General features: G+C 36.6%; 1 protein-coding gene across 1 annotated transcript; it reads right to left on the bottom strand.

Moving 5' to 3' along the window:
- Window positions 1–885: 885 nt before the first annotated feature.
- Idh3b (isocitrate dehydrogenase [NAD] subunit beta, mitochondrial) lies at window positions 886–26,629 on the bottom strand. The gene is made up of 9 exons (XM_083115003.1): window positions 26,558–26,629; window positions 22,040–22,096; window positions 18,874–18,975; window positions 13,448–13,629; window positions 12,083–12,224; window positions 10,320–10,484; window positions 6,624–6,833; window positions 2,469–2,624; window positions 886–1,156 (listed from the first exon to the last, which is right to left on the bottom strand). Exons 1-9 carry the CDS (start codon window positions 26,597–26,599, stop codon window positions 1,085–1,087), a joined length of 1,128 nt encoding a protein of 375 aa, XP_082971129.1. The 5' UTR covers window positions 26,600–26,629; the 3' UTR covers window positions 886–1,084.
- Between the last annotated feature and the right edge of the window lie 1,054 nt (window positions 26,630–27,683).

Here is a 27,683-nt window from a genome sequence, read left to right as displayed (position 1 = left end):
TTTAAGAGTTTATTTTGCATCATGTCATGACAAAACATAGTATCAAAATGCACCTCACACCTTTCAAAAACATGGAAAATGAACATTACAGTATGTTATTTCATACTTCATGTTTTCGTTACACTTGGTTGATGGATGATGATGTTAAGAACACAATTTTCTCAAAATTTCTTAAAGATCTTCCTAATAGTATATCTGACTGAAATGCATTGTAACCTTGTACAATAACATGACATGAGTAGAACAATCTTCACTATTTTTCTTGGAATATCATCATCGTAAATCAAACCTTATGTAACAAAAACATTTGGGGTTCAAGGGTAAAAGGATTAATGTTGCATTGAAATTAACCATATCATTGTGTTTCCCATTCTAGGTCATCTTGATGCCACATAGCCACCTTCCCATTTATAAAAATGATGTTCTCAAAGATAACCATGTTGGTAACATATCCTAACAAGTTTTCTCTTTCCTACATCAGATATAGGGATATTTGATTCATGTTTCCCTATCCGTTCTTGTTTTAATTTGGCGTTTCCACACTATTTCACAACTAGTTATGACAAGGGATTGACGATATCGGAAATTTGTAATCGCAATATATTGTCAAGAAAATACCATTACAGATGATACAATATTTTTTCCGTATTGTGATATATCGTCTCCACGATATATATCGCCAAATATCGTGACGATATATTGTCTAGTTCATATCACCTGGATGATATATTTTCAATATCACGATATATCGCCCAACACTAGTTCTGACTCTCAGGCAGATACTGGTTCCACAATTAAAATTTTCTACAGCAACCTCTCAGATGTAAAAAGCACTAACTGTCCTTGAATATTTTGTAAAAAAAATAGTATTAAAAATCAATTATTTCTCTACTTAATAAATATATTTACAAACATTTTTACAACACTGTACATATATTTATAACATACAGTCGAAGTGATTCTCACTTTTGTTCATTAGCAATACTTAACGAATAAGTTATATTCAACACTGTACAAAGAATACTGCAGTACTATCTACAAGATACAATTTACACACTTTGTGAGATTTCATAATGTGATAATTTTACAGGTTTGCAATCACAGCATACGTGAATTCATTTGTTGAAGAGTGTCCACCAATATCTTTGGTTTTCACCTGGAAAATTGAAATAATTTTTATTATAAATCAAATGTTATATGGCACACTGAGTATATACACAAGAGAAGGGAACAAATTGAAAGAACATTCAAGGTAAGATCACAACATTCTGCATTATTATAACATGATTAGCTTTTGTCTCATTTTATTCCCCATAATCTTTATCCCAACTGTCTAGAGTAAATAGTCGTCATGCTCTAATAAATAAATAAAACCTATCCCAACTGTTTACACTGAATACAGGGTCCTGCAACTAAACCTGACAGTTTCTAATTACAAACTCTTTCATGCTACAAAGTCAATTTTTAATACAAGCATTTCAGGAAAATAACATGAGAGGTAGTTTCATGCAATTTCTTGAAAAGGACAGTTCATCTTTTGAATGACTCCTGAAAACAGAGAACAGAACTCGTTCGATGTTCTCGGGATTTCGAACCTTAGGATGTCCACGAGGTGTTCTTTTCATTGCTGATGCCATCTCCTTGAAGTTCCTTACCCACAGTATACTGGCATTCCGACTGGGAACATGCAGATTACGGTGAATGTCGTTACCTCGAGCAACTTCCGTTCAGTGTTGATTTAAAAACCCTCAGATTCAGATGACAGGCCTCACAGGTGTGCCATTCAAAAAAAATTGAACTGTCAAATTCAAATTCTTTATTTGCGTGGGCGACACCTAACCCGTGTCATTGATAACATTTAAATTTACATTTCTTATACATATGTTATTACAGTATTAATACAGTGTACAATAAACTGCATGATTTAGTTACAAAATCTATTGATAAAGTAATTGTAATAAATGTATGAATAAAATGATACAAAAATTGTGAAAAGACAACATAAAAATGAAATAAAATGAATAAGAAATAAATTTTAGAAAAAGATTGGCAAAATACATAACATAAACATACAAGTTACATCATAGTATTTGAACACAATCTCTGCTCTGCCAAAAGAAAATTGAATGAATGAATGAAACTGCAGATCATGTTATTTTCTTAAAATGCCTTGAGATGTAGTACAACATATATTAAATTGACTTTGTTGCATGAAAGAGTTTTGTTTTCATTTGTAATTAAAAACCGTCAGGCTTAGTTGTGGTCCTCTAACTTTTTTGTACATCAGTAAAAGCACTTGAAAACTTCCCAGCAGCAGGGGCTTAAAGATTATACCTCCTTCCCAGCAGTTTAAGATTACGTTAACTCAACATTCATTTGTTGATGAAGAAATGAAGTTACACAAACATAAATTACACTCTTTTAGTGAAGTGAGATCATCAATATTTTGCTCCTCCACATTAGCTTACCTTGCCCGACTTCAGCACCTTGTTCACGGCAGTCCGTATCATGTCACCATAATACTGGAGATTCACATGGTTCAGCATGTTTGATGCGCAGAGGAGCATTGCAGTAGGATTTGCCACGTTCTTCCCGACAGCCTCTGAGTAGGTGTGCCGTGCACCCTGCAAGCGGAAAGTTAAGAGTTCATTAGGAAAAAAGTTAGCACTAACTCAGCACTGTAGCATTCCTTGCAACACACTGGATCAGGGCTACAATTCATTTTGTCAAAACAAATTCCATGATTTAAATTCATAGCACAAACACTGTTAAATTATCTTCTTACCCAATATATAGCAATTCTGTGTAACTCTACCAAAATAACAAATCCAAATTCTTGACCTTTCCTTTCTTTTTCCTAACATATATTTAATGCCCCCCCCTACTTAAGTATAGTTGCAAAATTATAAATATTTATCCAATAAAAAACCCTTACCACAAAGCTGGTTAAGATGAAAGCTGAAGGTGTACCTTAACGAGAGATTTAGACTTGCTTTAATTTAATTGAATAATTAATTATAAATGCATGTAAAAATTAATGCTTCAGATTTCATCTTGGATGAGGAGTGGCTAAATTATTTAATATTTTATAAAATTTAAAGTGGACATACAAGAATTGGGAGCACATATGTAATGCCATAGAATCAGCAGCTAAAGAAAGTATAGGATACTATACTTTAAGTATGGTTTGATATTAAATGTCATAATCTATAGAAATAAGAGATCAGCCTAGACTTAGGTGGTTAAATAACTCTGATGATACAAATCTAAACAATTATAATAGAATAAAGCAAGAAGTTAACCGCACGTTTAGAAGTAAAAAAAAGAGATTACTTGAAAACAAAATTGAAACAAACAGCACAAATAAAAATATCAGAGATTTACATAAAGGTATAAAATTTGGCAACCTAAAGTAAACTTGATAAAAGGTAAAGACGGTGATTTTCTAGCTGACCCAAGCGATATTCTAAATAGATGGAAGAACTACTTTAATGACCTTTTAAATGTCCATGTAGGAGATAAATCAGAAGTAAATGAAATACACACAGCAGAACCTTTAGTTCCAGAACCTAACTTGACTGAAGTTAAGGATGCTCTTAAAAGGCTAAAGAACAACAAAGCACCTGGCATTGATTTAATACCAGCTGAGTTAATTAAATGTGGTGGAAATTCATTAATATGTCAAATTCATAAATTAATTTGTTTAATATGGAATAAAGAAGAAATCCCTCAACAGTGGAAAGAATCCATAATTGTTCCTGTGTTTAAAAAAGGTGATAAAATGAACTGCAATAGACTAACCCCATATGCTAATGAAATTATAGGTGATTATCAGTGTGGATTTAAACGTAACAGATCAACTACAGATCAAATTTTTCACATCAGACAGACACTTGAAAAAAAGTGGAAATATAATCAAAATGTCCATCAGCTATTCATTGATTTCAAAAAAGCATATGATTCGGTCAAAAGAGATAAATTATATAATATATTAGTAGAGTTTGGAATACCTAAGAAGCTTGTTAGTATGATAAAAATATGCACCAGTGAAACAGAAAGTAAAATTCGTGTGGGTATTAATATGTCTGACAAATTTACAATTCATGATGGGTTAAAACAAGGAGATGCATTATCTCCATTGCTCTTTAATTTTGCCTTAGAGTATGCTGTAAGGAAGGTAAAAGAAACTAAAGAAGGACTAAAATTAAATGGTATGACTCAGTTGTTAGCATATGCAGATGACGTAGACTTACTGGGGGATGATGTGAATACAATTAAGAATAATGCTAAAATATTTTTCAAAACTGCTAAAGAGATAGGTTTGGAAGTTAACAAAGAGAAAACTAAATATATGCTTACAGGCCAAAACCAAATGTTAGGTAATAATCAAAATCTAATTATTGATAACAACTCGTTTGAACCAGTTTCCAAATTCAAATACTTAGGAGTAATATTAACAAATAAAAATTATATTAAAGAGGAAATAGTAGGCTTAATTCAGGAAATGCATGTTACTTCTCTCTTCATAAACTTTTGTCTTCTCGTTTAATATCTAAGAAACTAAAAGTTAAAATATACAAAACAGTAATTTTGCCTGTAGTATTATATGGATGTGAAACTTGGTCCCTTACATTGAAAGAGGAACATAAATTGAGAGTATTTGAAAATAAGATCTTTAGGAAAATATTTGGACCTAAAAGGTATGAGGAGACAGGTGAGTGGAGAAGGTTACATAATTTAGAACTACATAATTTGTATTCATGTCCAGATATTATTAGAATAATTAAATCAAGAAGACTTAGGTGGGCAGGCCATGTGGCACGAATGGGAGAGGAAAGAGGAGTTCACAGGATTCTTGTTGGGAAACCTGATGGTAAGAGACCTGTAGGAAGACCAAGACGAAGATGGAGGGACAACGTTGAGATGGACCTAAAGGAAATCGGTAGGGATGGAAAAGAGTATATAGATCTTGCTCAGGATAGGGACAGATGGAAGGCCTGTGTTGCTGTAGCCATGAACCTTCGGGTTTAAGAAGGCTAGAGAGTTAGTTAGTTAGTTAGTTACATACAAGAATGTAGTTCTTAAGAAACAAAATGAACAAATGTTAACCACACTTCCAATATAAATTTTAAATTTCCAAATATTCAATTTTATCAAATCCCAGTACAGGTATATAAGAATGTAAGTTCACTATACTGTAAAAAAATAGTAAAAATTCTTGACCAAAAGCATAATTTCTTGAATGGTAGACACCCTGTTTAGTGAAAAAACTTTAAGGAACCTATTAAATCCTTCACAACAGTGCAACACTAAACACAGGCAAAAGACAGGATCTGTGGCAATAAATTTTAAACAAATTACAAACAATGAAAGAGTTTGAATGTCTATACAAGTGACATCTAGTAAAACTGCCTGAAATCAAGAAGAACGAGTTTGGGCAAAATTTAACATGTACAAGGGACATTCGGAAAGTAAAGACCATTGATATGCCACCCGAAAAGTTTGCCAGAACAAAGAATTTTTATGTATGACACTTGTGTCGCAGCTACAGGTAGAGAAACAGTTAGGCAACTTGTTCTGAGATTAAGAGAAACAGAACTTACAAGTTTTTCTGGTATGTATGCATTGCTTGCATTGTAGAATTATTTTCCTGTAGTTCAAGGTTATTACAAGCATAAGAAAACAGTTTTTCGTTGTGACGTTTCAGGAGAACACACGCTCCTTTCATCAGACATTTATTTTCATTTTGACTAAAGATACAGTTGTAACAATGGTTAGCAATTTTTTAAACAAAAATAATCCATTATATAATGGATGTTGTCAGTTACATTGTTGTAAGAAGAACACTGGAATAAATTAAATAATGAAAATGGTAACATAGATCCGGTATGGATTTTTCTTTTTCACAAGTGGAGTAAGCCACCATCTTTAAAATTTAATGTAACAGAAAACATCAAGAGACTTTGTGAAAACAATGATGACTTTGAATTACCTGATGATATTTGGGATTCATAATTTTAAATAAAAAAATAATGTGATACATTTTTTTCCTATCAGAAATAAAAATAACAGACTGCGTCTTTTCACAGCTATGTTGCTTTATTACAACAATGTAACATTGACAACATCCATTATATAAGGGATTCTTTTTGTTTAAACAATTGCTAACCATTGTTATAACTGTATCTTAAGTGAAAATGAAAATAAATGTCTGATGAAGGGAGCGTGTGTTCTCCTGAAACGTCACAACGGAAAACTGTTTTCTTATGCTTGTAATAACCGTAAACTACAGGAAAATAGAACTTACAAGAATTACAGAATATGAACTATTGCGTCTCAATCAAAATTTTATCAAAAGATGCCTGGGACGTTTTAATGCCGTTAGCCACCACTTTGAACAACTCTTATAACACAGGTTAGTACTTGTTATGCAATATAAATATAATTGTCTGCATGCTAAAGAAGTGTGCATAAAAATAAGCAGGATGTTACAGGTCGAATATGCCGGCATCTGTGCCATGCTGCGCCACCTGCAATCACGTGCTATCTCGGCCCAGAGCCAAAACAAACGCACTGTACTAGATTCTAAAATTTATCAGATAAAAATTATCTTCATAACTTACAGGTTCAAACACAACGCAATCTGCACTGTAGCTGGAACCGGCCACAACACCTGCTCCGCCAACCAATCCTGATGCCAAGTTGTCTATGATGTTTCCGTACAGATTTGGCAGAACCAACACATCAAACTGTCGTGGGTTCGACACCATTTGCATGGTGGTGTTGTCGACAATCATTTGATCAAACTCTATCTTAGGATACAGCTTGGCCATCTGAAATAAACAGTCAATCCGTAAAAGAATTAAAAACAGCCTCAAGGCACAGCATGACCTCTAAAAATTTCTACGGGGTGAGCAAAAGGTAACTGTGCACCTACACTACGCTTCATTATGCAGAGAAAATCTTCCCTTTCTTGATGTTTGTTGGTACATAAGGCCATGGACAATTGGTTAGTAAGACACTCATTGTTGTTTCGGAGCGTGATCTTGCAATGCGTGGAACTGCATTAGCAATGGTTTTGTTACTCGAAGCTCGTGTGTTTTTGGTGGAACAAGTCTTCGACATGGAGGTGAATATACAGAAGAAGTGTGAAATAAGTTTATGGAAAGGTTTCCTGATACAGATCCACCACATCGTAATGCAGTGTGGCCGTTGATCAATTAAATTTCGCAGAACAGGATAAGTGAAAAATGCGCCAAAATCAGGCAGTTCACGAGTTCTAATAGAGGACAAATTACAGGATATTTAGATTAGAATAGAGCAAAGCCCAAAGAAGTCAATTTGTAAATTGCCACAGCAAGTGAGTGTGTCGTACAGCAGCGTAAGAACTGCACTGAAAAAGCACTTACATTTACACCCCTACAAAATAACAGTACTGCAAAATTTGCAAGAAAGACACCACGACAAGCATGTTGAGTATTGCCAGTGGTTCAGAGACTAACCATTGCTAATGCAGTTACATGCTTTGCAAGATCATGCTCCGAAGAAACAAGAATGAGTGACTGACAACACCGAGTGTCTTACTAACCAACTGTCCATGTCCTTCTGTACCAACAAACATCAAGAACGGGAAGTTTCTCTCTGCGTAATGAAGCATAGTGTAGGTGCACAGTTACCTTTTGCTCACCCGGTACAATTAGGGCTGAGCTGATACCGATATATCAGTATTGGAAAGTATCGGTTGGAAGACACCTAACGATATCAGCCGATACTTTTCCGGCATTTTGGTCTTTCACAAGGTCTGTAAACATGCTGTGCAACACTTTCGCAATTTTTCTGGAAATTATGCACAATCCAAACTTTCCTTTTTGTTTTGCACCAATTTTTACAAAAAAAAATATATATTTTGTGATTATGTAATATCTATTTTAATATTCTGATGCAATTCTTGATTATTCTAAAGCAAATACTTTGGTAAATTCATGTGTATAATTGAAGAAGAATATTTACACACCAATATTGATCAATATTTTGAACAAATATTAATTATTGCAATTTTCAATTATTAGTGGGGATCGGTAAGAGTATCAGCTCGGCCTTAGTAAATATACTAAAGTTTAAATTATATGTTTCCAAATTTATTTTGTTCCAAATTTTTGTTTCTATTATTACAACTGATCATAAAATAATGAAAAGTATCCAAAACTTCAAAAGCATTAAGTTGAGTGTGTACTGTGGTATGAAAATGATCCAATTGGAATTTATGGGGAGCAAGAAAAGATGAATGATGGAAGGAAATGCACTGATCTGATCTGTGTTTCCACTTCAACATTCACTTGGAGACAGGGTGGATAAAAACAATGATTTTTATTCATGTTGAGGGGAATAAACAACACCATAGTGAAGGACATATGACTTCAAAATGGATACACAGTACATGTAAAACATGGTAAGTGATATTTTCGTCATTTCTGAGTTCATTAAGAAAAAAGATTATAAGAAGCTATACTGTAGATAAATTGCTTTCATGTTGTGTTTACAAATTTCAGAAGGTTTCAATGAGTCCAATGCAAATTATATAACATGGTAAATTTCACTCGAAAATTGAACGATGGCACATTTTACTTTGTAACTCAAAAATTACCAAAATGTCACTTACAATGTTTTACAGCCGAGCACAATTGTAACTTATATTTTTTAAAGTCTTTGTGGCTGAATTTTGGCAATTTTTTTGCACAATATCAGCTGGAGGTAACATCATTAGCACCATCCTCCAGGTACTCCCCACCTTATCTATCCATTGATTTGAGTCTAGGTGAGCCCCAGAGCTACTTTATTCATGGACATTTAATAATAAAGTGTGTAAATATTGGGTTTTCGTAAATGATTGTTGGAGTTTCCTCATTGTTGTAATCGATCTGGGTGAATGACATGAACACAAATGCATGATATTGTTGAGAAACTCAACAAGTTTTGTTCCTTATCTGTTTCATAGACCTCTGCTACGCGGCAGTTTTCCAAAATGGCGGATATTACTAGTGAGAAGGCAATATCACACAACAAGGTCCGTTACAGTTGTGCAACGACATATTTGTGCGCTATACCGGAAAGATGCACAGTTACCCAATTCGATTAGAAGGTGGTATGCACAGTTCAAAGAAAAAGGTTGCATTTGCAAAGGCAAAAGCAGTGGACGACCATCAGTGTCGGAACATGATGTGGAGCGAGTTTGTGAAACCTATCTACGGAGCCAGAAGAAATCGATTCCTGCTGGATCCAAGGAACTAAACATTCCGAAGATGACATTATTGCGTGTTCTACGAAAACAGCTAAACATGAAACCATACCGCCTAAGTCTGCATCAAAAGCTAACACGTAACGACTGTCGTGTTCGGGAAACGTCTGCCAGCGATATGCAAAATCTCGTGGCTGACGATGACAATTTCATTGAGAATTTAGTTTCCACTGACGAGGCAACATTCTACCTAAGTGGAAAAGTAAACACACACAATGTGCGCATATGAGGAACAGAAAATCCTCATCACTTTGTTGAGTTGGTTCGGGACTTGCCTAAAGTGAACGTTTCTTGTGCTGTCACGAGAAAAGGTGCACGGTCCATTCTTCTTCATGGAGAAAACGGTTACGGGATTGACATTCCTGGATATGTTGAATGAGTGGCTATTTCCTCAAGTGGAAGCAGATTCTAACACCTTCATCATGCAATTGGATGGAGCCCCACATCACTCCCACTGTGAAGTGCAATCATTGCTCAACAGAAAATTACCACAATGTTGGATTGGGCACTGGAGTGATGAGGATGAAAACCTTTTATCATGGCCACCAAGTTCCCCTGACCTTTCTCCTTGCAATTTTCTTTCTCTGGGGATACGTAAAAGATACCATTTACCATCCTCCATTATCCACTACCATCGAGGAACTGAAAACACGCATCACGAATTCCATCAACAGTGTTACACGTGATATGCTATCCCGAGTGTGGCAGGAAATGGACTATCATTTAGATATCTGCAGGATATCACGAGGCGAGCACATGGAACATTTGTAACTTTGTCATAAAAACTTGGTGAGTTTTCTAACATTTTGCAAAAAAAATTGCATGCATCTATCTTTATTACGTAAAATAGAGTGCTTGTGTGTAACCCCGACAATCATTTACAAAAACCCTGTATGTACAAACCCTGGCAAAAACATGAATTCACTTAAATAGCCAGCCAATTAAGCTCTGTACTACTAATCTGGTGTTACTCATCACAGTTGCAAATAAATCAGAGAAAAACTTGTGAGAAACCATTACCAACCTCCTCACAGCACCTGAGGAAGAGCCCGTCGCCCAGTTTCATGATGTTTGCCTTGTGCACAGCAGTCACCTTCTTCCGGCCGTACTTCGTTGCATAGTCAAATGCAAACTTTGCGATCCGCTGAGACTTTGTCCTTGTCACAATCTTCAAACACTCGATAACCCCCTAAGAGAAGAAATGAAGCAATTAACATGAAAATACAAGGTATGGATAAAAAAAGTTCTAAAAGCATGCTGATGAAATAAAATACCATTTGATACATTCTGTATTTTACTATCAAATTAGGGATGGGACCGATTAATCGGTACTCTATTGGTATTGGCCGATATAGGCATATCGGTGTATCGGTAAAATTACCGGTTATTTTATCGATCCGATATATCGATAAATATATGATAATTTAATGCAAAATTCTGCCATTGTGTTGTAATTTTTATGAATAATCTCCATGCCCTACTGCCTAAAAAAGTAAATGTCTAAAAATGCAATTTCTTTTTCACTGCAGTCACCTTGAAACACACATTTATTAAGGAGATCAATGAACATTTCAGGTTCTTCAAGGACCATTTCTAATTTTATATCGAATTGGTAGAATATCGGTTATCGGTATCGGTAAATTTTATATCGGTACTTTATCGGTATCGGCCAAAATTTCATATCGGCCCATCCCTACTATCAATCAAATCATTACTGCAAATAGCAATGTTACATCTTCGGTACGGCTAACTTACGTTTAAAAAAAATGCACGTTTTAAGTTGTGATTATTTGAAGTAAAGCCAGGACTTCACCAGAGCAGAAAGTCATCATGATATATTGCAAAAACATTTTAGTCATGGACTGAATACAACCTGAAAATTAGTTTTAACAAAAAATCTTCACAGAGAGATTTTCTGAGACAAGACTTCTTACCACTCAAGAACCAGAAAGCATGAACAACTTGAAAGTGCTGAACAGTAAGAGAAAAAGTTTGGTAGCTATATAAAATTTATACTTTAGCCATAATCCACAATTAACACTGTGTCAAACAAAATTGCTAACTCTTACTCATTATAACTAGTCGAAATCCTGATTCGAATGCCACTTTACTTAAAAAAAGATCAGTGTCCCTCTGACAACCATATGTCAAGTCCACATGGAGTGTATTCTCCCCTCAAACCTTTCCCACCAATAGTGTCAGTTTGATGAACTGACAGTACTTGTCTAGTCCACATGGAGTAAATGAAGTGTTGCCAATTCAGTTTCTTTAGAGGTTGCAGTTATCTTTGATAGGTTTTTTTTCCCCCTTGGGATTGTAACGTCGTTTCAGTTCGTGTTGGATGTCTAAACACTGCACGTAAAAGTGACAACAACGCTTCTCAGGAAAACAGGTGCTGGCTCAAAACCAAGAACGCGTCCGGTTGGCTTCCTCACGAGCTATGTCAAAGATACCGAACTGGCATTCAACTCAAGACTTCAACTACGTTTAAAATAATAAGTGGAATAGGGACAATATTCTAGTGCCTGGGAATCCTGTGGAATTAACAGCAAAAACGATTTGGTTAAAAAAAGAGCTATTGCAATTTTTAATAAATGGCTGATTGGTCACTACTATAAATGAAATATGTATTTTCTCCAAATCTTGTGCAAGTTTCTTTTCATCACAGACATATTCAGCTCAAAACAGCCATTGTTTCCTGTGGTCACATGTGCATAGAGGCATGAAATACAACATACACTTGACTGACTTCAATCTTTACACCACGTCCCATTTCAAACATCCTACCTTCACAGACTCATGCTCCAATGCAGAGTACTCCCCTTCGGTTTGTTCCCGAATCACGATCATGTCAACATTCTGGTGGCGAGCTTTTACGCCAGGCAAACTCTTCACGTGGACAACGTTGGCGAAAAGATCCAGAGAGTTTCTGAAAGTAAAGCACCAGGACAATTACTTCAACTGAAAAAGAAAATAATAAACCCTCCGCCGTTACTTCATTAGAAAGTAAAAGAAAAGGCAAAAGAAAGTAAATAGGAAATAATAATATAAATCTGAAAATCAACAGACATAACCAGCTCTCTTTCTTTTACAGCCAGAATAACGTGGATACGTTAACCCCTTAAGTGTATATGCCATTTATATATACGTTTTGTATTCGCTTTGATTAGATTCTACTGTGTTGGCGTATATATACGACCAGACGTTGATAACCTAACAGTCAAGTTTGGTGAGATTACGCTAGCAGTAGCAAAAACAAAACCAATAGAAGATGAAGAAGAAGAAATATAATAAAAAGTTAAACGTTTACTGTTGTGTAGTGCAGTTCATGCATAATAGAAAACCAAAATATGACTCACAAACCAAATTTATGTGATGTTTGAAGTTTTGTGCCTCCACCATTTTCTTTTGGCAGAGATCGAACCAGAGGTGTAAGGTGCGACACAAAGCAGTTAATTTTATCCAACAAGAGAGAGAGAGAAAGAAGGTGCAAGCGGACCCCGATTTGTGGGCGGCCTCGTCACAAAATAAGGATTTTTTACCCCTTCTCCAAGTTCAGATTTCATTCTCCCCATCCCATTAATCATGGGAAATTTTTGTTTTTGTGTTCTCCAGGGAAAGTCCACTTCATGCACATACAGGCTAATCGGGACTGGATCTACGGTTTAAAGTGGGATCCAAACCACTGTGAAATGTGCCTCCACTTGAACCCAGAACACCTTCATTTTCCTCTTGATCTCTGAAACTAGTGGAAGTGAATCAGAAGAAGAAGAAAGGAGTGATGAAAAGGAATTTTGCTAAATATCTCCATTCTTTTCATTGGTGACTAGTGCTGGGCAATATACCGTCCAGATGATATATCACGATAATGAAAAAATACAGTCCAGGCGATATCAACTAGACGATATATCATCACGATATTTTGGTGATATATATATCATGTCAGCGATATATCATCACGGTATTTGTCAATACATATCGTGGAGATGATATATCTCTGATATCACAATACCGAAAACATATCGTATTGTCTGCGACAATATTTTCTTGACGATATATCGAGATATCAAATTTCCGATATCCTCCATCCCTAGTGGTGACATGCCCAGAAAATTCCACAATTAAGGGGTTAAGACTGCAATTCGCACTCACCTTAATTTCATGTTCAGCGTCTGAAGTTCTCCGGTGGCACTGTAGTCAGGGGTGGCCAGGATCCCCTTGAGGCAGATGCCATTCTTCGCGATGGACTCTGCCACCTTCTCAAGCGGAGCACTAAGCGTGTGCTGGACCTCACTCAGAAAGTATTCCTCAAAAACCACAGGAACACCTGCAGCCTGGAAAGGGGAAATCCATTACTTTTCTCATGACATTTCCGAAATTTTACGATTTTACATAGCAAGGAGTTACACTGAAGAACCAATTAGAACCAAGCTGATACACTTTTAAAGGCAGGAACATCTATTTTTATATTCTGATTATCGTATACGTGATCTGTGAATATTCAAGGGCCAAACTAGGACATACACAGTCAAATGCAAAAGTTCCATTGCATTAACCAATACTTGAAAATATGTAACTACTCACAATTGAAACTCACATGTTGAAGTACTGTTCTCCATTTAGTCCTACAATCAATAACTAAAAAGTGTGAATGTATTTTCACAGATACTAGGGTCACTACTTATATTTTGAGCCTTGGCAACACTGAAGTTAGGTGCGATTTGACGTTTGCACGGAATCGTCTGGCATTATTGACCATAACGTACTTCAAATGTTTTGTCAATAGCTTCATTTGTGTTGTTTATGTTGCCTTGGAGATTGCGCGAGAACAATAAAAAAGAATTAACTCGTGAACATTTTCGTGCGATGATTTTTTACGATTTTCGACGTGGATTATCAAGACAAGAGTGCATCGATCAACTTACTTCCACATTTGGCGATGAAGCCCCATCCTTTGCCACTGTGAAGCGCTGGTATAACGAATTTAATCGTGGCCGCCGTTCGCTCACCGACGAGATTCGCGAAGGTCGTCCAAAATCAGTTGTTGGTCAAGAAAACATTGATGCTGTGCAAAACCTAATACTGCAAGATCGTCATGTGACATACTGTGAGATTGAGGCAAGCATAGGCATTAGTTCCATCAGCATATATAAAATATTACATGATCATTTAGCTGTGAGAAAGGTATGTTCTCGTTGGATCCCACACAATTTGACAAAAACTCAAAAAGACGCTCGCGTCAATTGGTGCAAACAAATGCTCAATAAATACAATCGTGGTGCTTCAAAAGACGTATATAAGATTGTAACAGGTGACGAATCATGGATAAATGCATATGAGCCGGAACGTAAACAGCAGTCGACTGTATAGGTGTTTCATGATGAACCCAATCCAACAAAAATTGTTCGAGCTCGAAGCACATCGAAACAAATGGTCGCCTGTTTTTTCGGGAAAACTGGTCATGTGGCAACTGTGTCTTTAGAGGAACGTAGAATGGTCGACTCTGAATGGTACACGACAATTTGTTTGCCACAGGACTTCGTTCAAATACGGAAAACAAACAAACGCCGTCGGATCATTCTTCGTCAAGACAATGCCAGCTGTCACACATCTCGTCTAACAACCGACTTTACGAACAGTCAAAAAATCGAATTGATGGGTCATCCGCCGTACAGTCCTGATTTGGCACCCAATGACTTCTTCTTGTTCCCGAATGTCAAGAATAAATTGCGTGGATAACGATTTTCGTCAGCGGAAGACGCCGTTGATGCGTTCAAAAACCATATTATGGAGGTGTCTCAAGAAGATTGGAAAAACTGCTTTGACAAATGGTTCGAACGAATGCAAAAGTGTATTGACCATAAAGGAGAATACTTCGAAAAACAATAAAGCAGTTTTCAATGCCAAATTCCTGTTTTTTCATTGTTAGGCTCAAAATATAAATAGTGACCCTCGTAGTACACAATATTGTGTTAGGTTAACTGATTGGGTTATTTTACTTAGTTTTTCTGCAACTTTTGGTTAATCACAAAGATGAGGATGAGTGATGATATGATGAAACTGATGAAGGGACATTCACATAGAACACCCATGCTCAGGCTGGGATTCAAAACCGAGACCACTGGCATCATACCATGCTGTGCTAATCACTCCATCATGGAGGTCGACATGTGTATTGCACATTGTAAGCGCAAGCATGCCTCATGCTGAATCCAAATACAGGCCTTTGGCTTTCAGTGTTGCACTTACCACGACACAATGGAAGTCCGAATCATGTCCTCAAATTAGCTCCTAAACACTATCTCACTAAAATGAAGAACGTTGAATATTCTTGTTCAGCCGTAGAAATTTTGAGCAGTGTTAAAAATAATGCACTTTCACAATGAACTTTATTTTTATTTTTATGTATCTCACCGTTTAATTTCTCATTAGTTTCTTTCCCTCATCATCAATGTTGAAATTAACTGGAGCAACCAACTTTCGGCCATGAATTTAAGGAAAATTTCCAAATTTCGGTATTGAATGTATGGGAGATTTAGTCACAACAAATTTTGCCATTTTTAGCTGTGCAGCATCACTCTAGCAAATGTTTAGGAAATGGATACTCAGGGTGGCCACGCTGGGACCATGATAAAATTCAAGTATAATTCCCTGTTTTCATGGCAAACTTTACAAAATTTCAAGGGTACACTCAGATGTTTTTTCTATTTCAATTTTACGTATTACCACCTAACCCCCCTCCCCCCAACACACACATACAAATATATTAACAATATACGTATACCAGACTAGAAATACATCTAGAAACACAAATCACAAATGTTACGGGATATGGTAACCCACGAAAAACTGTTAATTGATTAAGAATTTCAAATTTCCCCAATAATTTTCAGTCTGTCTGCAAAGAACACTAACAAAGCAAACAGATTGAGAAAATTCGGTTTTATTTTTCACGCAGCTTTCTTTTATTTTCCTTCCTCGTTAAAAAATAAAAGTTAAACTGTGAAAACTTGCCTCTAAAGGCCTGCACAAGACCTGGAGCAGACCCGTTCGCGAGACATCGCTCCTGAAATGCCATGCAACCTGCGCAACACCCTCGCTTGAGCAGCTTGTATGCCCACCTGCACAGATCGTTCCTGGCAGGCATTGTAGACCCGGCGGGTACCCGCAGTCTTACGATACCTAGTAGGTCTCAGTTCGTTCATTCCATCAACTGCAGACCCCTCCCTCTGCATGACGTAGTTGCTTCGAGTAGAAACTGCACCGGGCCCACACCGTTCTGCAGTGTTGCCAACTGCAATAGATTTTCACTACTTAAAAAAGGGAACTCGAAGCTTCGTAAGCCACATCACCAATGAAATGAGATTTACGAATGTTGCTACCCCCCCCCCCCACACACACATTGAAATAGGTTTTCCGTGGCACAGGATCCATAAGTATATGTCGTAAACAACCAATATACGTATATATAGTGATATAGGACAGGACTGAAACATGTCACGTTCGACGCTGAGGTCGCGAGTCGAACAACACACTGTTCTACTGCGAACACCAGGGCCGTAGGCAGCCAGGGCCATTGCCGTTACCCTCGTTTGGGGGGTAGGGCCAAGTACTTGGATAAACGTGCCAACAAGAACAATCACAATAATAGTAATAAAGTAGCATGAAAGGCATTATAATCCTCATAAATCACGCAAAAAGGGGATAGAAGTCGGTTCTCACGCGCATTTGTGTTGAAACAGAGGATTAGAAATATTTTTTTTCAACACGTCAATTTCACATTAGCTAATAATGGAAAACAAGCACACAAACTGTTTTTGAAAGAAAGAAAGTGCATGATAAATGCATTCCGAATGTACAGACATATGGCATGTAAAATTTCCATCTACAATATTTTCTTTTCACATGGAGCGACGTATTACATAATCAATTCATCCAACTCGTAACAAACCAACATTAATAGCAAATAATATCACGGGCCGCCATAGCATTCTCTGTTTTAAAACTTTTCTCACTTAGATCGTTCGGCGCTCAGGGCCGACTCCCGCTACCCCTTTGCTACGGCATTGAACTTGATGACACTGGATAATATTTTATAATATATTTCTACTTTCATAAAATTTGAAATCAAGGGGTTGCAATTACCCCTCCATTCCCCCTCTGCAGGTGCCCTTGGCCGTCTGGAAGGAAAATGCAAGAAAAATATGAAAATTAATTCCATCTTGAGTACCCTTTAGCCCTGCTACTCTGTTTTTTCTTGCACTTTAATGTTTGACCCCCACCCTTGCCCCTCCGCTAGACTTAATTTCCGTCCAAGGTTGTGAGCAATGCACCCTACCCCCTCTGGTTGCGCCACTGCGTGCCCGGTTAAGGCACCATGCAATGAAAAGCAATTAGTTTTCAGTGAGGAGATTTTTGTTTGCTCGATCATTCATTCAAATAAATGAAGCTGTAATACTGCGTGCATTTCCTGGCAATAAGATAAAAACTGCTTACGCTGAACTGAAATCGCTAAGTATATAAATTCTCCTTGGAGGAGAGAGCTCCTCCTAGGACCTCGTAGGATTTACGAGCTACGTAAGTAGGCAACACTGGCTGAAGCTGTCCACGTGGTGATGAAACACCTGGAGCGACACGCTGCCGGAGGGCTGTTTCCTTCCAGCAGGTTTTGCAGGCGCCTGGGTCTTGTTGAATGCCCAGTTACCTTGTAAGCGCAGAGCACCTGGAAGACGAAGAACCCAGGTAAAGGCGCAAGTCGACTCGTTGCCGTGGGCAGGCTAGCAGGTATACCTGTCCTCACGGGCAAGCGGGCAGTGGGTAGGTAAAATGCAGACTATGCTGGCCTCTACTTGCCTCAGAGCATTAATAAATATGTATAAATTCAATGGGATTTGGATTAATAAAAGTTGCAATTTTTCACATCTATGGAGCAAAATTCAAGCAGAATTCACACACAATTCCCGGAGCCAATCATTCACGCATAATTCGCGCTGAGTAGCCATCCTGTATTTTTAAAAAAGAATTCATTTACACTTTATGTAATATACAGATCACAATGATGATTAAAAATTTACAACCATTTATCATCAATGAACTACAGGGTGTATCAGAAGTCCCTTAGCACCCCTTGTAAAATCCGCAGTGATGTTTTATCATGGAATTTGATATGGGCGATACAAAATAGGCCTAGGGGGACACCTTTTGGAGTATGTCACAGGGACGGCCGCCATTTTGGTTCCGCCATATTGAATTCAACTTTTTTATTTAAAATGATAGGTGAGTCATGCGATACATGACCATAGGCTAGAATTTCGTCAGGGTGTTAAATCTGAAATCAGATTTCATGTAACATCACTTCCACCCACTGAAGGCTAAATGTACAAGATCTTGCAGCCCAGTGTTCTGCATGCTGAACTCATATCATATCGGGTATATAAAGGGGGAAACCGAATGTCAATACAGGAGCTGGCCCCCCAAAAATACCTCTGGTATGGAAGTTCCCAAGAAATATGGGAGGCATTGTCACAGACAAACAGAAAAGCATCATAAGATTCCATCCCTGGAATCAGCTGCATTACCTTGAACACTTCCTGTACGGAGTACACCAGCTCCGGGCCAACTCCATCTCCCGGAATCAGTGTGCAAGTGGTGCTACCTTCAGGCTTCGACACTGGAGCTTGCTGTATGGAAAGAAAAGACAATATCTTCACATTAGCAATTCAACAAGTTGCACAATTTATGCACAAGAAAAAATAATGAATAAGCGTGCAATGTCTTTACAGTAAACTAAGTATGCTATCTGAAAGTAATTATGAACTCCACACTACATAATTGCCAGTTTTTTCCATGATCAAACACTAGAATGGGTCATAAGTAGAGACCGAATTTTAAATGGAATTCCTTTTATTTTTCAACATGGATCTTTGATAATTATCTTCCACCAACAATATTACATGGTTCGGATTTCCTTTTTTAAAATACATTTTCCTTTCTTGTCCCCCTATTGACTAGTTTTTCAGCCTACATTCCCACATGGGTGAGGCAAACTTCGCATATCGGACCATTGCTCCTATGTGACCCTTAATTGTTGCACAATGCATAATATGTTGCTTTTTTCATTATTACTGTATTTTTTTAATGTGGTGGTTTAGGAGTTATAGCCATTTTTACAAATATATCCCATAATATTGGGTTGGCCCATAAGTCCTGGCATTTTTTTTTTAAGTGAAAATTTTGCGTGAAAAATAAAATGTGTTGGCATTGTGTTTTATGTTATTCGATAGAGAATTATGTGCTCTACAAAATAGTGTGTTTAGTTTTTTTATGTTGATATACTTTTTGTTCTTTTCAGGTCATTAAAATGGAGTGTCAAGTCGACAAAAAAGAGCATTTTCGACACCTTCTGCTGTTTGCGTTTAATCGAGGTGCCAAAGCCACAGAAACTGCTCGAGAGATTTGTGAAGTGTATGGAGAAGAAGCGATGCCTCTTAGGACGGTTCAAAATTGGTTTAAGCGATTCAAAGACGGCAATTTCAACCTCAAAGACATGCATCGCGCCGGAAGTTCTGTTCAGTTCGATGAGGAGCGACTGAATCAGCTTATTCACGAAGATCCACGCCAAACGACGAGGGAATTGGCACAGAGAATGGAATGCTCCCACAGTACCATAGACCGTCACCTTCACTCAATGCGAAAGGTTAAAAAGTTGGGCGCATGGGTTCCACATTCCTTGAACGACAACAACAGAAATCAATGAGCCACAATCTCCGCCGGTTTGCTTGCCCGTCACTGGTCAACTCATGGACACAAGCACCGATTCCTCTACCGAATTGTTACTGGCGACGAAAAATGGTGCCTGTGCGTCAATATGAAGCAGCGCATAGAATAGCTTAGCCCCGACAAATGGGCGACACCGCGGGCAAAACAAGGTGTCGAAAATGCTCTTTTTTTGTCGACTTGACACTCCATTTTAATGATCTGAAAAGAACAAAAAGAATATCAGCATAAAAAACTAAACACACTATTTTGTAGAGCACATAATTCTCTATCGAATAACATAAAACACAATGCCAACACATTTTATTTTTCAGCCAAAATTTTCACTTAAAAAGAAAACGCCAGGACTTATGGGCCAACCCAATATAACAGGGTAACAAAGGACCTTTAAAAATCTTCTCTTGTTAATAACTACACCCCGAATTTTTATGTAATGGGTCACTCCATGTGAAATCAACAAGGTTCTCAACCCTACATTTTGTGATTCATTTAAAATTTGGCATTCTGGAAGGGCCAACTGAGAAAGGAAAATATGCAAAGTTGCAGATCCATATCATTTATATTTTCCACATTACAGTGTTGCAAACTATGCAATTTTGACAATTTTTTCCAACATTTTGTTAACTTTAATTTGCAATATTTCGGCAACCAGGCCACCTATAGAAGTGATTCGGACGGCGTTGGAAAGGTCTTAAAGGGCTCTTTTACACGAGATATGGCATATCAATGTCAGTGTAGAAAAAACAATTGAAGGTGGTGTAAAGAAAACTTTGGTAGCCATTTTCACAAAAATGGGTCTTTTAATTTTTTTCCAAAAATATGTCGTACACTATTACTCAATAATTGTACAAAATTTGAAAATGGGATCCGGAGTTACGTTAAATTTAAGGTAGGGTACAGCAGGTTAGGTAATGCATGATAACATATTTTGATAGACAAATTCCTAATATTCAAAAGTAAACATCTAATGAAATATAATATTGTTTGAATTATCATACATGAATCTAATGTTTAAATTCGCAGTTATTAAAAATACAGGGTGATTCAAAAGTCCAGTCCCATAGGGAACTTGTTATTAGTGCACATAGCGAAAAATGTAAACAAGTTGGAAATAGGTAAATTCCAATCTAAAATGCTTGAAATTTCAATGTATGGTGCATCCTTTCGGCTATACTCTGGTATGAGCCTCATTGTTAGCCGAAAATGACACATGCTTGGTCCTGAATACTGCATGGCATCGCAAGTCCATACAATACAGGGTAAATTAAGAATTGATGATGATCATTACATGTAATTTGCCAAATTGACAAAATTCAGCTGCCAAGACTATAAAAAATACTTTAAGTTGCAATTATAGAGTACATCCAGAATGTTTCATTTTCACTGGAAAAAAAGTTACTGAAATTATTATAGTTTCACGACCACACTCAACAAACATTTCCACAGTAGGTTCACATATACAGTATCAGAAACAGAGAAATTTATATTTACACATTTTTTTTATTTACTTTAATCAATCTGTTGAAATATTTTACATGGCTGTTTTTAAAAAATATATATATACAAAGAAACGTATATCTACCAGTATGGTGCCAAAAACCATACAAGCAATTTTAAGCATTTTTTTTAAAATTAAAAAATAGATTTAAATAAAAAAAAATATCAAAAAGTTATTTCTTTGAAAATAAAAATCATGATTTTTTATCTAATATTTCCAATAGTTTCATGGCAAATGTTTTCATTCTCTGTAATAATAATAATAAAAAAAAGCTTGTGAGTACGAATACATACTCTGAGTACAATGGAGCTAAAAAAAATAATACATATTCGCATTCTGACAAAATACAAATAAATGTGTATCTTATGCAAAACTGTATCCTATGCACTTATTTCTCAGATTCAAGAACTCTCAGAAATGACAGCAAAATAAGCAATGTGAAAGTAATAGCTAAATAAAGTAGTACTTACAATGCCCAAAGCAGGTATGCTTCTATGAAGAGATCTCCTAACAACATGCTCTGGTACCTGGAAATACAGGATTGCCAGTTAACAGAAGCTACAGTCAGTAGTAGGGATGGATAATATCGGAAATTAGATATCGTAATAGTCAACAAAATATCGTCACAGATGATATGATATTTTTCTGTATTGTGATATCACCAATTTATCATCTCCACATTATATATATCGCCAAAATATCATGATGATATATTACCCATTATATATTACGAAAATATCATGATGATATATCATCAACACGATATATATCACGAACATATCGTGGTGATATATCAACGATATTTATTTCCAAAATATCGTGACGATATACAGCCCACCTTGTTAAAATACTGTGTCGATATATTGTCTAATTCATATCACCTGTTCAATATAACAGTAGGGCTATATCATCCACACCATATATCGCCCTACACCAGTCAACACAAGATACAATAACTTTGGAATCAAATTGACTATTTTAGAGTATGGGAAAAAAACCAAGAACTAAATAGTTCTTTGCATAATTCTAAACTGTATTTATTAGCTACTTGCTGAAAGTCTCATATTATCATTTCAATTTTTATACAAGACTTCCAAATGCTCCTATAAAACTTGTGAAAATCAATAAACATTCGGAAATGTTACCACAGAAGGAGTTACGGTAACAGTTTCATATATCGGAGACACGTTTCTTCATTTTTACACAAGAAACTACTTACGGAAATGAGTTTCTCTAAGGTTTCCAACGTTCGTCGAGGTATTATCATTCATTGTGGAATCTATTTGACCGGGAAATCATGTATTTTTCAAGAGAAATATCTCACCGACACACAATTGCCATTGCATTCCCTACAATTGCCATTGCTGCATACGTTTGATGATGTAACTCCCTGTCAGTGTTTTTTTTTTATTTTTTAAACTATGCTTGCCTAACCTAACCTTATCGGAATGGTTCGTGAGGCTATCCGTGCATAATGTACAATTTGCACACGTGACGAACACGACAGTAGGTATTTTTCTGTGTTAAGGAAGCGAAAAAAGGAATAAAAAAAATCACTCTGTATGTGAAAAATTGAGTTTGTTTTCATGTAAAAAGCATAACGGCACCTTGAACTATGTTCTGCAATACAGAATTGGTAAGTACAAACCATACGAAACAAAATATCCGATTTCAATGTGTCTCCGATCTATGAAACTGGTACCGGAGTTACACTGTATATTTCTAAGAAGCATGCATTTGTGATAACAGCTTTCTCAAAATTGGGGAAAATTGTCTTACGAATGTAAGTTCTTCTCATCTTTGCTTTTTGTAAGATATTTAATATAAATATTGTCAATACAACTCACCAAACTTGCTTCAATATGCAAGACAGATGAAAAGCTTTAAGTTGCCTGCAAATTAACATCTTAGTAGTTATCAAAAATTACACCTTTGGAGAATATATGTAGGTTTGATATTGCTACAATAAGCCCTATGGGAAAAAAATACTTAAGAACTCAAAGTGGGGAAAGATGGGTGGTCGAACACTACCCACTAGTAGGTACTAATTTACTACATCTAGCATTTATTTTATTTAACAAACCTACAGGCACTTACAAGCTGCATCAACCTACTGTCTTAGCTCTTACATGTGGATCATATAGAGCCTCCCTGATGGTGTAGTGGTAGCACTGTTGCATTGCAATCAAGGGGTCCTGGGTTCGATACTACATTACACAGTGGGGTAAGAATTGACGTTATAGAGAATGTCTGTAATTTTGTTAATTTTCAGTATACTAACTAATTTTGGCCTCCTAATCACGAATCTGTTGTAAAAAACTGGGGTTCACGTTTGGAAATTGTACATTTTGATGAAACATTGTTTGTTAGCCCCAACAACCATCCATGGGTAGCCGCATAAACCATTGATGTTAGCCCCAAAAAACATCCACGGGTAGCCCCATGAACCATTCACATGAGGTTAGGTTAGGTTAGGTTCCATTAGCACTCATTTCACCCCTAAATTCATCGACAAAATAGGGTTCATACTAAAATTGAACATCATAAATTATTTTCTTGTAAAACAACGGCGTGGTTGGAAACAATGACAGGAGATTACATTTTCGTTCGTAAAACTACGCATATACACCTATATATATATATAAAAAATTCAATCGGCTTTTTTCAAATTTCCAGACGTAACCCCCCATTTTTTTACAACAGATTTGTGATTAGGAGGCCAAAATTAGTTAGTATGCCGAAAATTAACAAAATTGGAGACTTTCTCTATATTGTCAATTCGCTCCCACAGTGGTTTGGATCCCACTTCAAACTATAGGTTTAGCCTATCTGTGCATAAAGTGGACTTAAAACAATTCACTTCGGGTCATGTAATATTAATAGGACTGCATACTGATATGTTATTTAAAATGCATTTAAAGGGGAAGATGGGGGGGGGGTCTGCACTAGGATATAACCTAGAAGCTGCACAAAAATGAGATGCTGAAGGAGCAGAAATTACAAAGACCATCTACTAATGTTGTGATAATAGGAAAATAAAGTGTCAAGTCCTTTTAATTACTTATTCCATGAAAGAAGATAGGAGGAAGGAGTATCTAGCTTTCAAATAACTTAGATCGAAACCCTATTTTCAGTATTGTATTATAACCTGAGTGCAAGTTTGTATGGCAGACAACAAAGGAAGCTGCGCAAGGTCATTTAACAGTGCTCGAATACAAACAATTGAAAATAGAAACATTTTTAATACCAACAATTGAAAGTCAAGTGGAGTGATATTGATTGTTGAAATCAAGATTCTGGTTTCTCAGTTCATGCACAGAGTAGCTACCATAATGTAGTGTGGGTTTCTTTTCATTTTGTGTATGTGTGGCGAAATGCATAGTGCAAGTGGTGCTTATAAACAAAAAGAGAAAAAATAATTTTGGAAATTCTAAAGTACATAAATTAAATTCATTTTTGGATTGGAAACTGTGTCTAAAGCAAATATCTGGGTACCAGTAGTATAAGCCGGAGACACATTAAACTCATTTGTTTTCAAATAAAAATCATTGCTACTTACCTCATATGCATAGCGGAAGATTTTTCAAGCTGGGGATCACTTTTTTCCCATGAAAATAGCATTATTTTTAACATTATAATCATTTATTGGTCGTTGCTAATTTGGCGCGCAAATTTTGATTCATGTTGTCTATCGTCAGCTGATGTGCAGTGTTTCCAAACTTATGAACCGATAAATGCCGCACAAACTATTCACAAAAGGTTTTTAAGCGAAAATTGAGGCTAGACTCTACTTTACGTCCTTATCTGTATGATGATTGTTTCTTTGCGTTCGCGGTGCGCAATCGCGGTGCGCAATCGTGGTGCGGCACCTGGCATCTCTTCAGGTAAGTACCTTTTTCTTTTTACACTTTCTGTTCACGATAGCCCCACTATCCATTCACGGGGTCGTAAGTACTTTCTCGTCTTTTCTCCTGTAAGTTTTAAGAAATCTGTCTCCGGCTTATACTACTGTTACCAAAAGGGATCCCCAGCTTGAAAAATGTTCCGGTATGCATATGAGGTAAGTAGCAATGATTTTTATTTGAAAATAAACGAGTTTAACGTGTCTCCGGCTTATACTACTGTTACCAATATCTGTTGGTCAGTAGCCCCGTTAGCTTCAACTGTAACGGGTCCTGAGAATGAAACCCTGAAATTAGAACCGTAAATTGAGATGGCTCTCAACTCAAAAAAGAAACTTGGGCCAATATATTTTACAACTGGAGTTCTGGTTTGAAATATGCCGTAATGTTGGCTGTTGGATAAGGGTGTCAAGGTCATGCATGTTAGCAGCAACAGGTAAATGAACTATCACAATTCGGCAAATATAAAGCCATATTTGGACCTTTGCACTTATTGATATTACGGTAGATCCTCATATTTCTCCTTAAAATTGAGTTTCCTTGCTCCTTGAATATGCAAAACTTTACATATGACCTTATACGTTCCGCTGTGACATTGGGGAAGCATTTAATAATAATAATAATTTATTTCCGTAAACCTGCAATACATAGGTATGGAAAACGTCAAGGATTACATGTGTATTATTGAGAGTTTTTCTACAAATAGTTTAAGATACATGATTGTTAAGAATATGGTATATCCTTAAAAAGTTACATAAAAATATATGATGTACATTTTTAAGAAATATGTAGAATTATTCAAAAACTATTTGCAGGTACGTACATTGATTGATTTGGTGTTTTTAGTCCACTTTTTGCACACTAAGGCTAATTGGGACGGGACGTACAGTTTAAAGTGGGATCCGAACCACTTTGTGCCTCTACCGGGAATCGAACCCGGGAGGAGGTACATACATTCTACACATCCATTTAGCAAATACAACCAGACTATAGAATTAAGAAATTAAACAACAACGAAATCTTGCCTCGTTAAATACATATATAATATTAGAAGTTTCAAAAAACCAACTGGCAAAATAAACTTACCTTTGCGAAAACTTGGGCGATTCTTCTACCGAAGGCTGCCATTTTGCACACAGATTACCACTTGCGAACTTGTGAACACAGTTTACTTTCGGAAAAAAAAGGGGGGAAGGCAGATGCAGACAAGACCAAGGTTATTAGAAGTATAGGTTGGGCCAATCCGTTGTTTACTCGTGATGACGAAACGACGGTAAGAGGTGAATTTATCCATGAAATGAATTCCAAATTTATGCGCTAGTGTTGCACTATGCAGATAGGAAACCATGCCAGAAATTGAACACACGAAATCGAGTACACAAATGAGCATTTCCACCCATTTACATTTTGTGGCTTCAGACAAATTGAAAATAAATATAGATAGTTATTTATTGTTATGCGGGACAGAATATTATTGATCGGAACGGGAATTTTTTTTAAAATCCCGACATTCGGGACGGGAAATATTCGCAATTTCTCGACTAGTCGGGAAATCTCAAATTCTCATTTTCACCTTAAGTGATTTTCTTTGCATTTCTGGAATGAAAACTAACAATTTCCGATAAGTTCCAGACACTTGGAATGCAGAAAACGTCAAGAATTAATACCGTTTTAAAATGACCATTCGGTATTTCCCGACTGCTCGGGATCCAGAAAAGTAGGGAAGTCATTTGCTGTAGTCGGGATAGGGACGGAGTTTTTCTTTCCGATCCCGGTCCCGAATTTTCGAGGTACCGCACACCACTTGTTATTATTATTTACTTTAGTTCAGCACAAGATACATCTTCCAAGTACGTTGAACATAATATATACGTTTTTCAAAAGGATTCATCGGTCACCGAGCTTTGGATTCGTGTGGGAACGCTAACGTGAATCATGCTAATGCTAGAATCTGCAGTGCGCATTTCTGCCCAGAAGATTTAGTACGTAATCTGAAAAGTCAACTTTTAGGTTTACATCGAAGAAAGATCCTTAAGCAAGATGCCTTCGACTCCTTATTATGAGCAGGAATGTAGGGAGTATAATCCTGGTAAATACTTCGCCTATCATTTCTTTGCCATTGGTGTACATTCTCTCTCGCTTTTTCCCTACATATTCACATAAAGCAATAAAAATACAAACTGCTAACTTTTCATTCCATTTTGGTTATTTA

This window comes from Lepisma saccharinum, chromosome 29 (genome assembly GCF_977018435.1).
Source record: "Lepisma saccharinum chromosome 29, izLepSacc3.1, whole genome shotgun sequence".
Lineage (NCBI taxonomy): Eukaryota > Metazoa > Arthropoda > Insecta > Zygentoma > Lepismatidae > Lepisma > Lepisma saccharinum.
This window is presented reverse-complemented; position numbering and strand designations above follow the sequence as displayed.

What these genes read in the sequence shown, in the direction of transcription:
- Idh3b (XM_083115003.1), bottom strand. Translation starts at nt 26,599, where the DNA reads ATGGCAGCCTTCGGTAGAAGAATCGCCCAAGTTTTCGCAAAG. An exon ending in GCATACCTGCTTTGGGCATT is followed by an intron (nt 18,976 to 22,039) that starts GTAAGTACTACT and finishes CTTTCCATACAG; the next exon opens with CAAGCTCCAGTGTCGAAGCC. An exon ending in ATTGCGTTGTGTTTGAACCT is followed by an intron (nt 2,625 to 6,623) that starts GTAAGTTATGAA and finishes TTCCGCTTGCAG; the next exon opens with GGTGCACGGCACACCTACTC.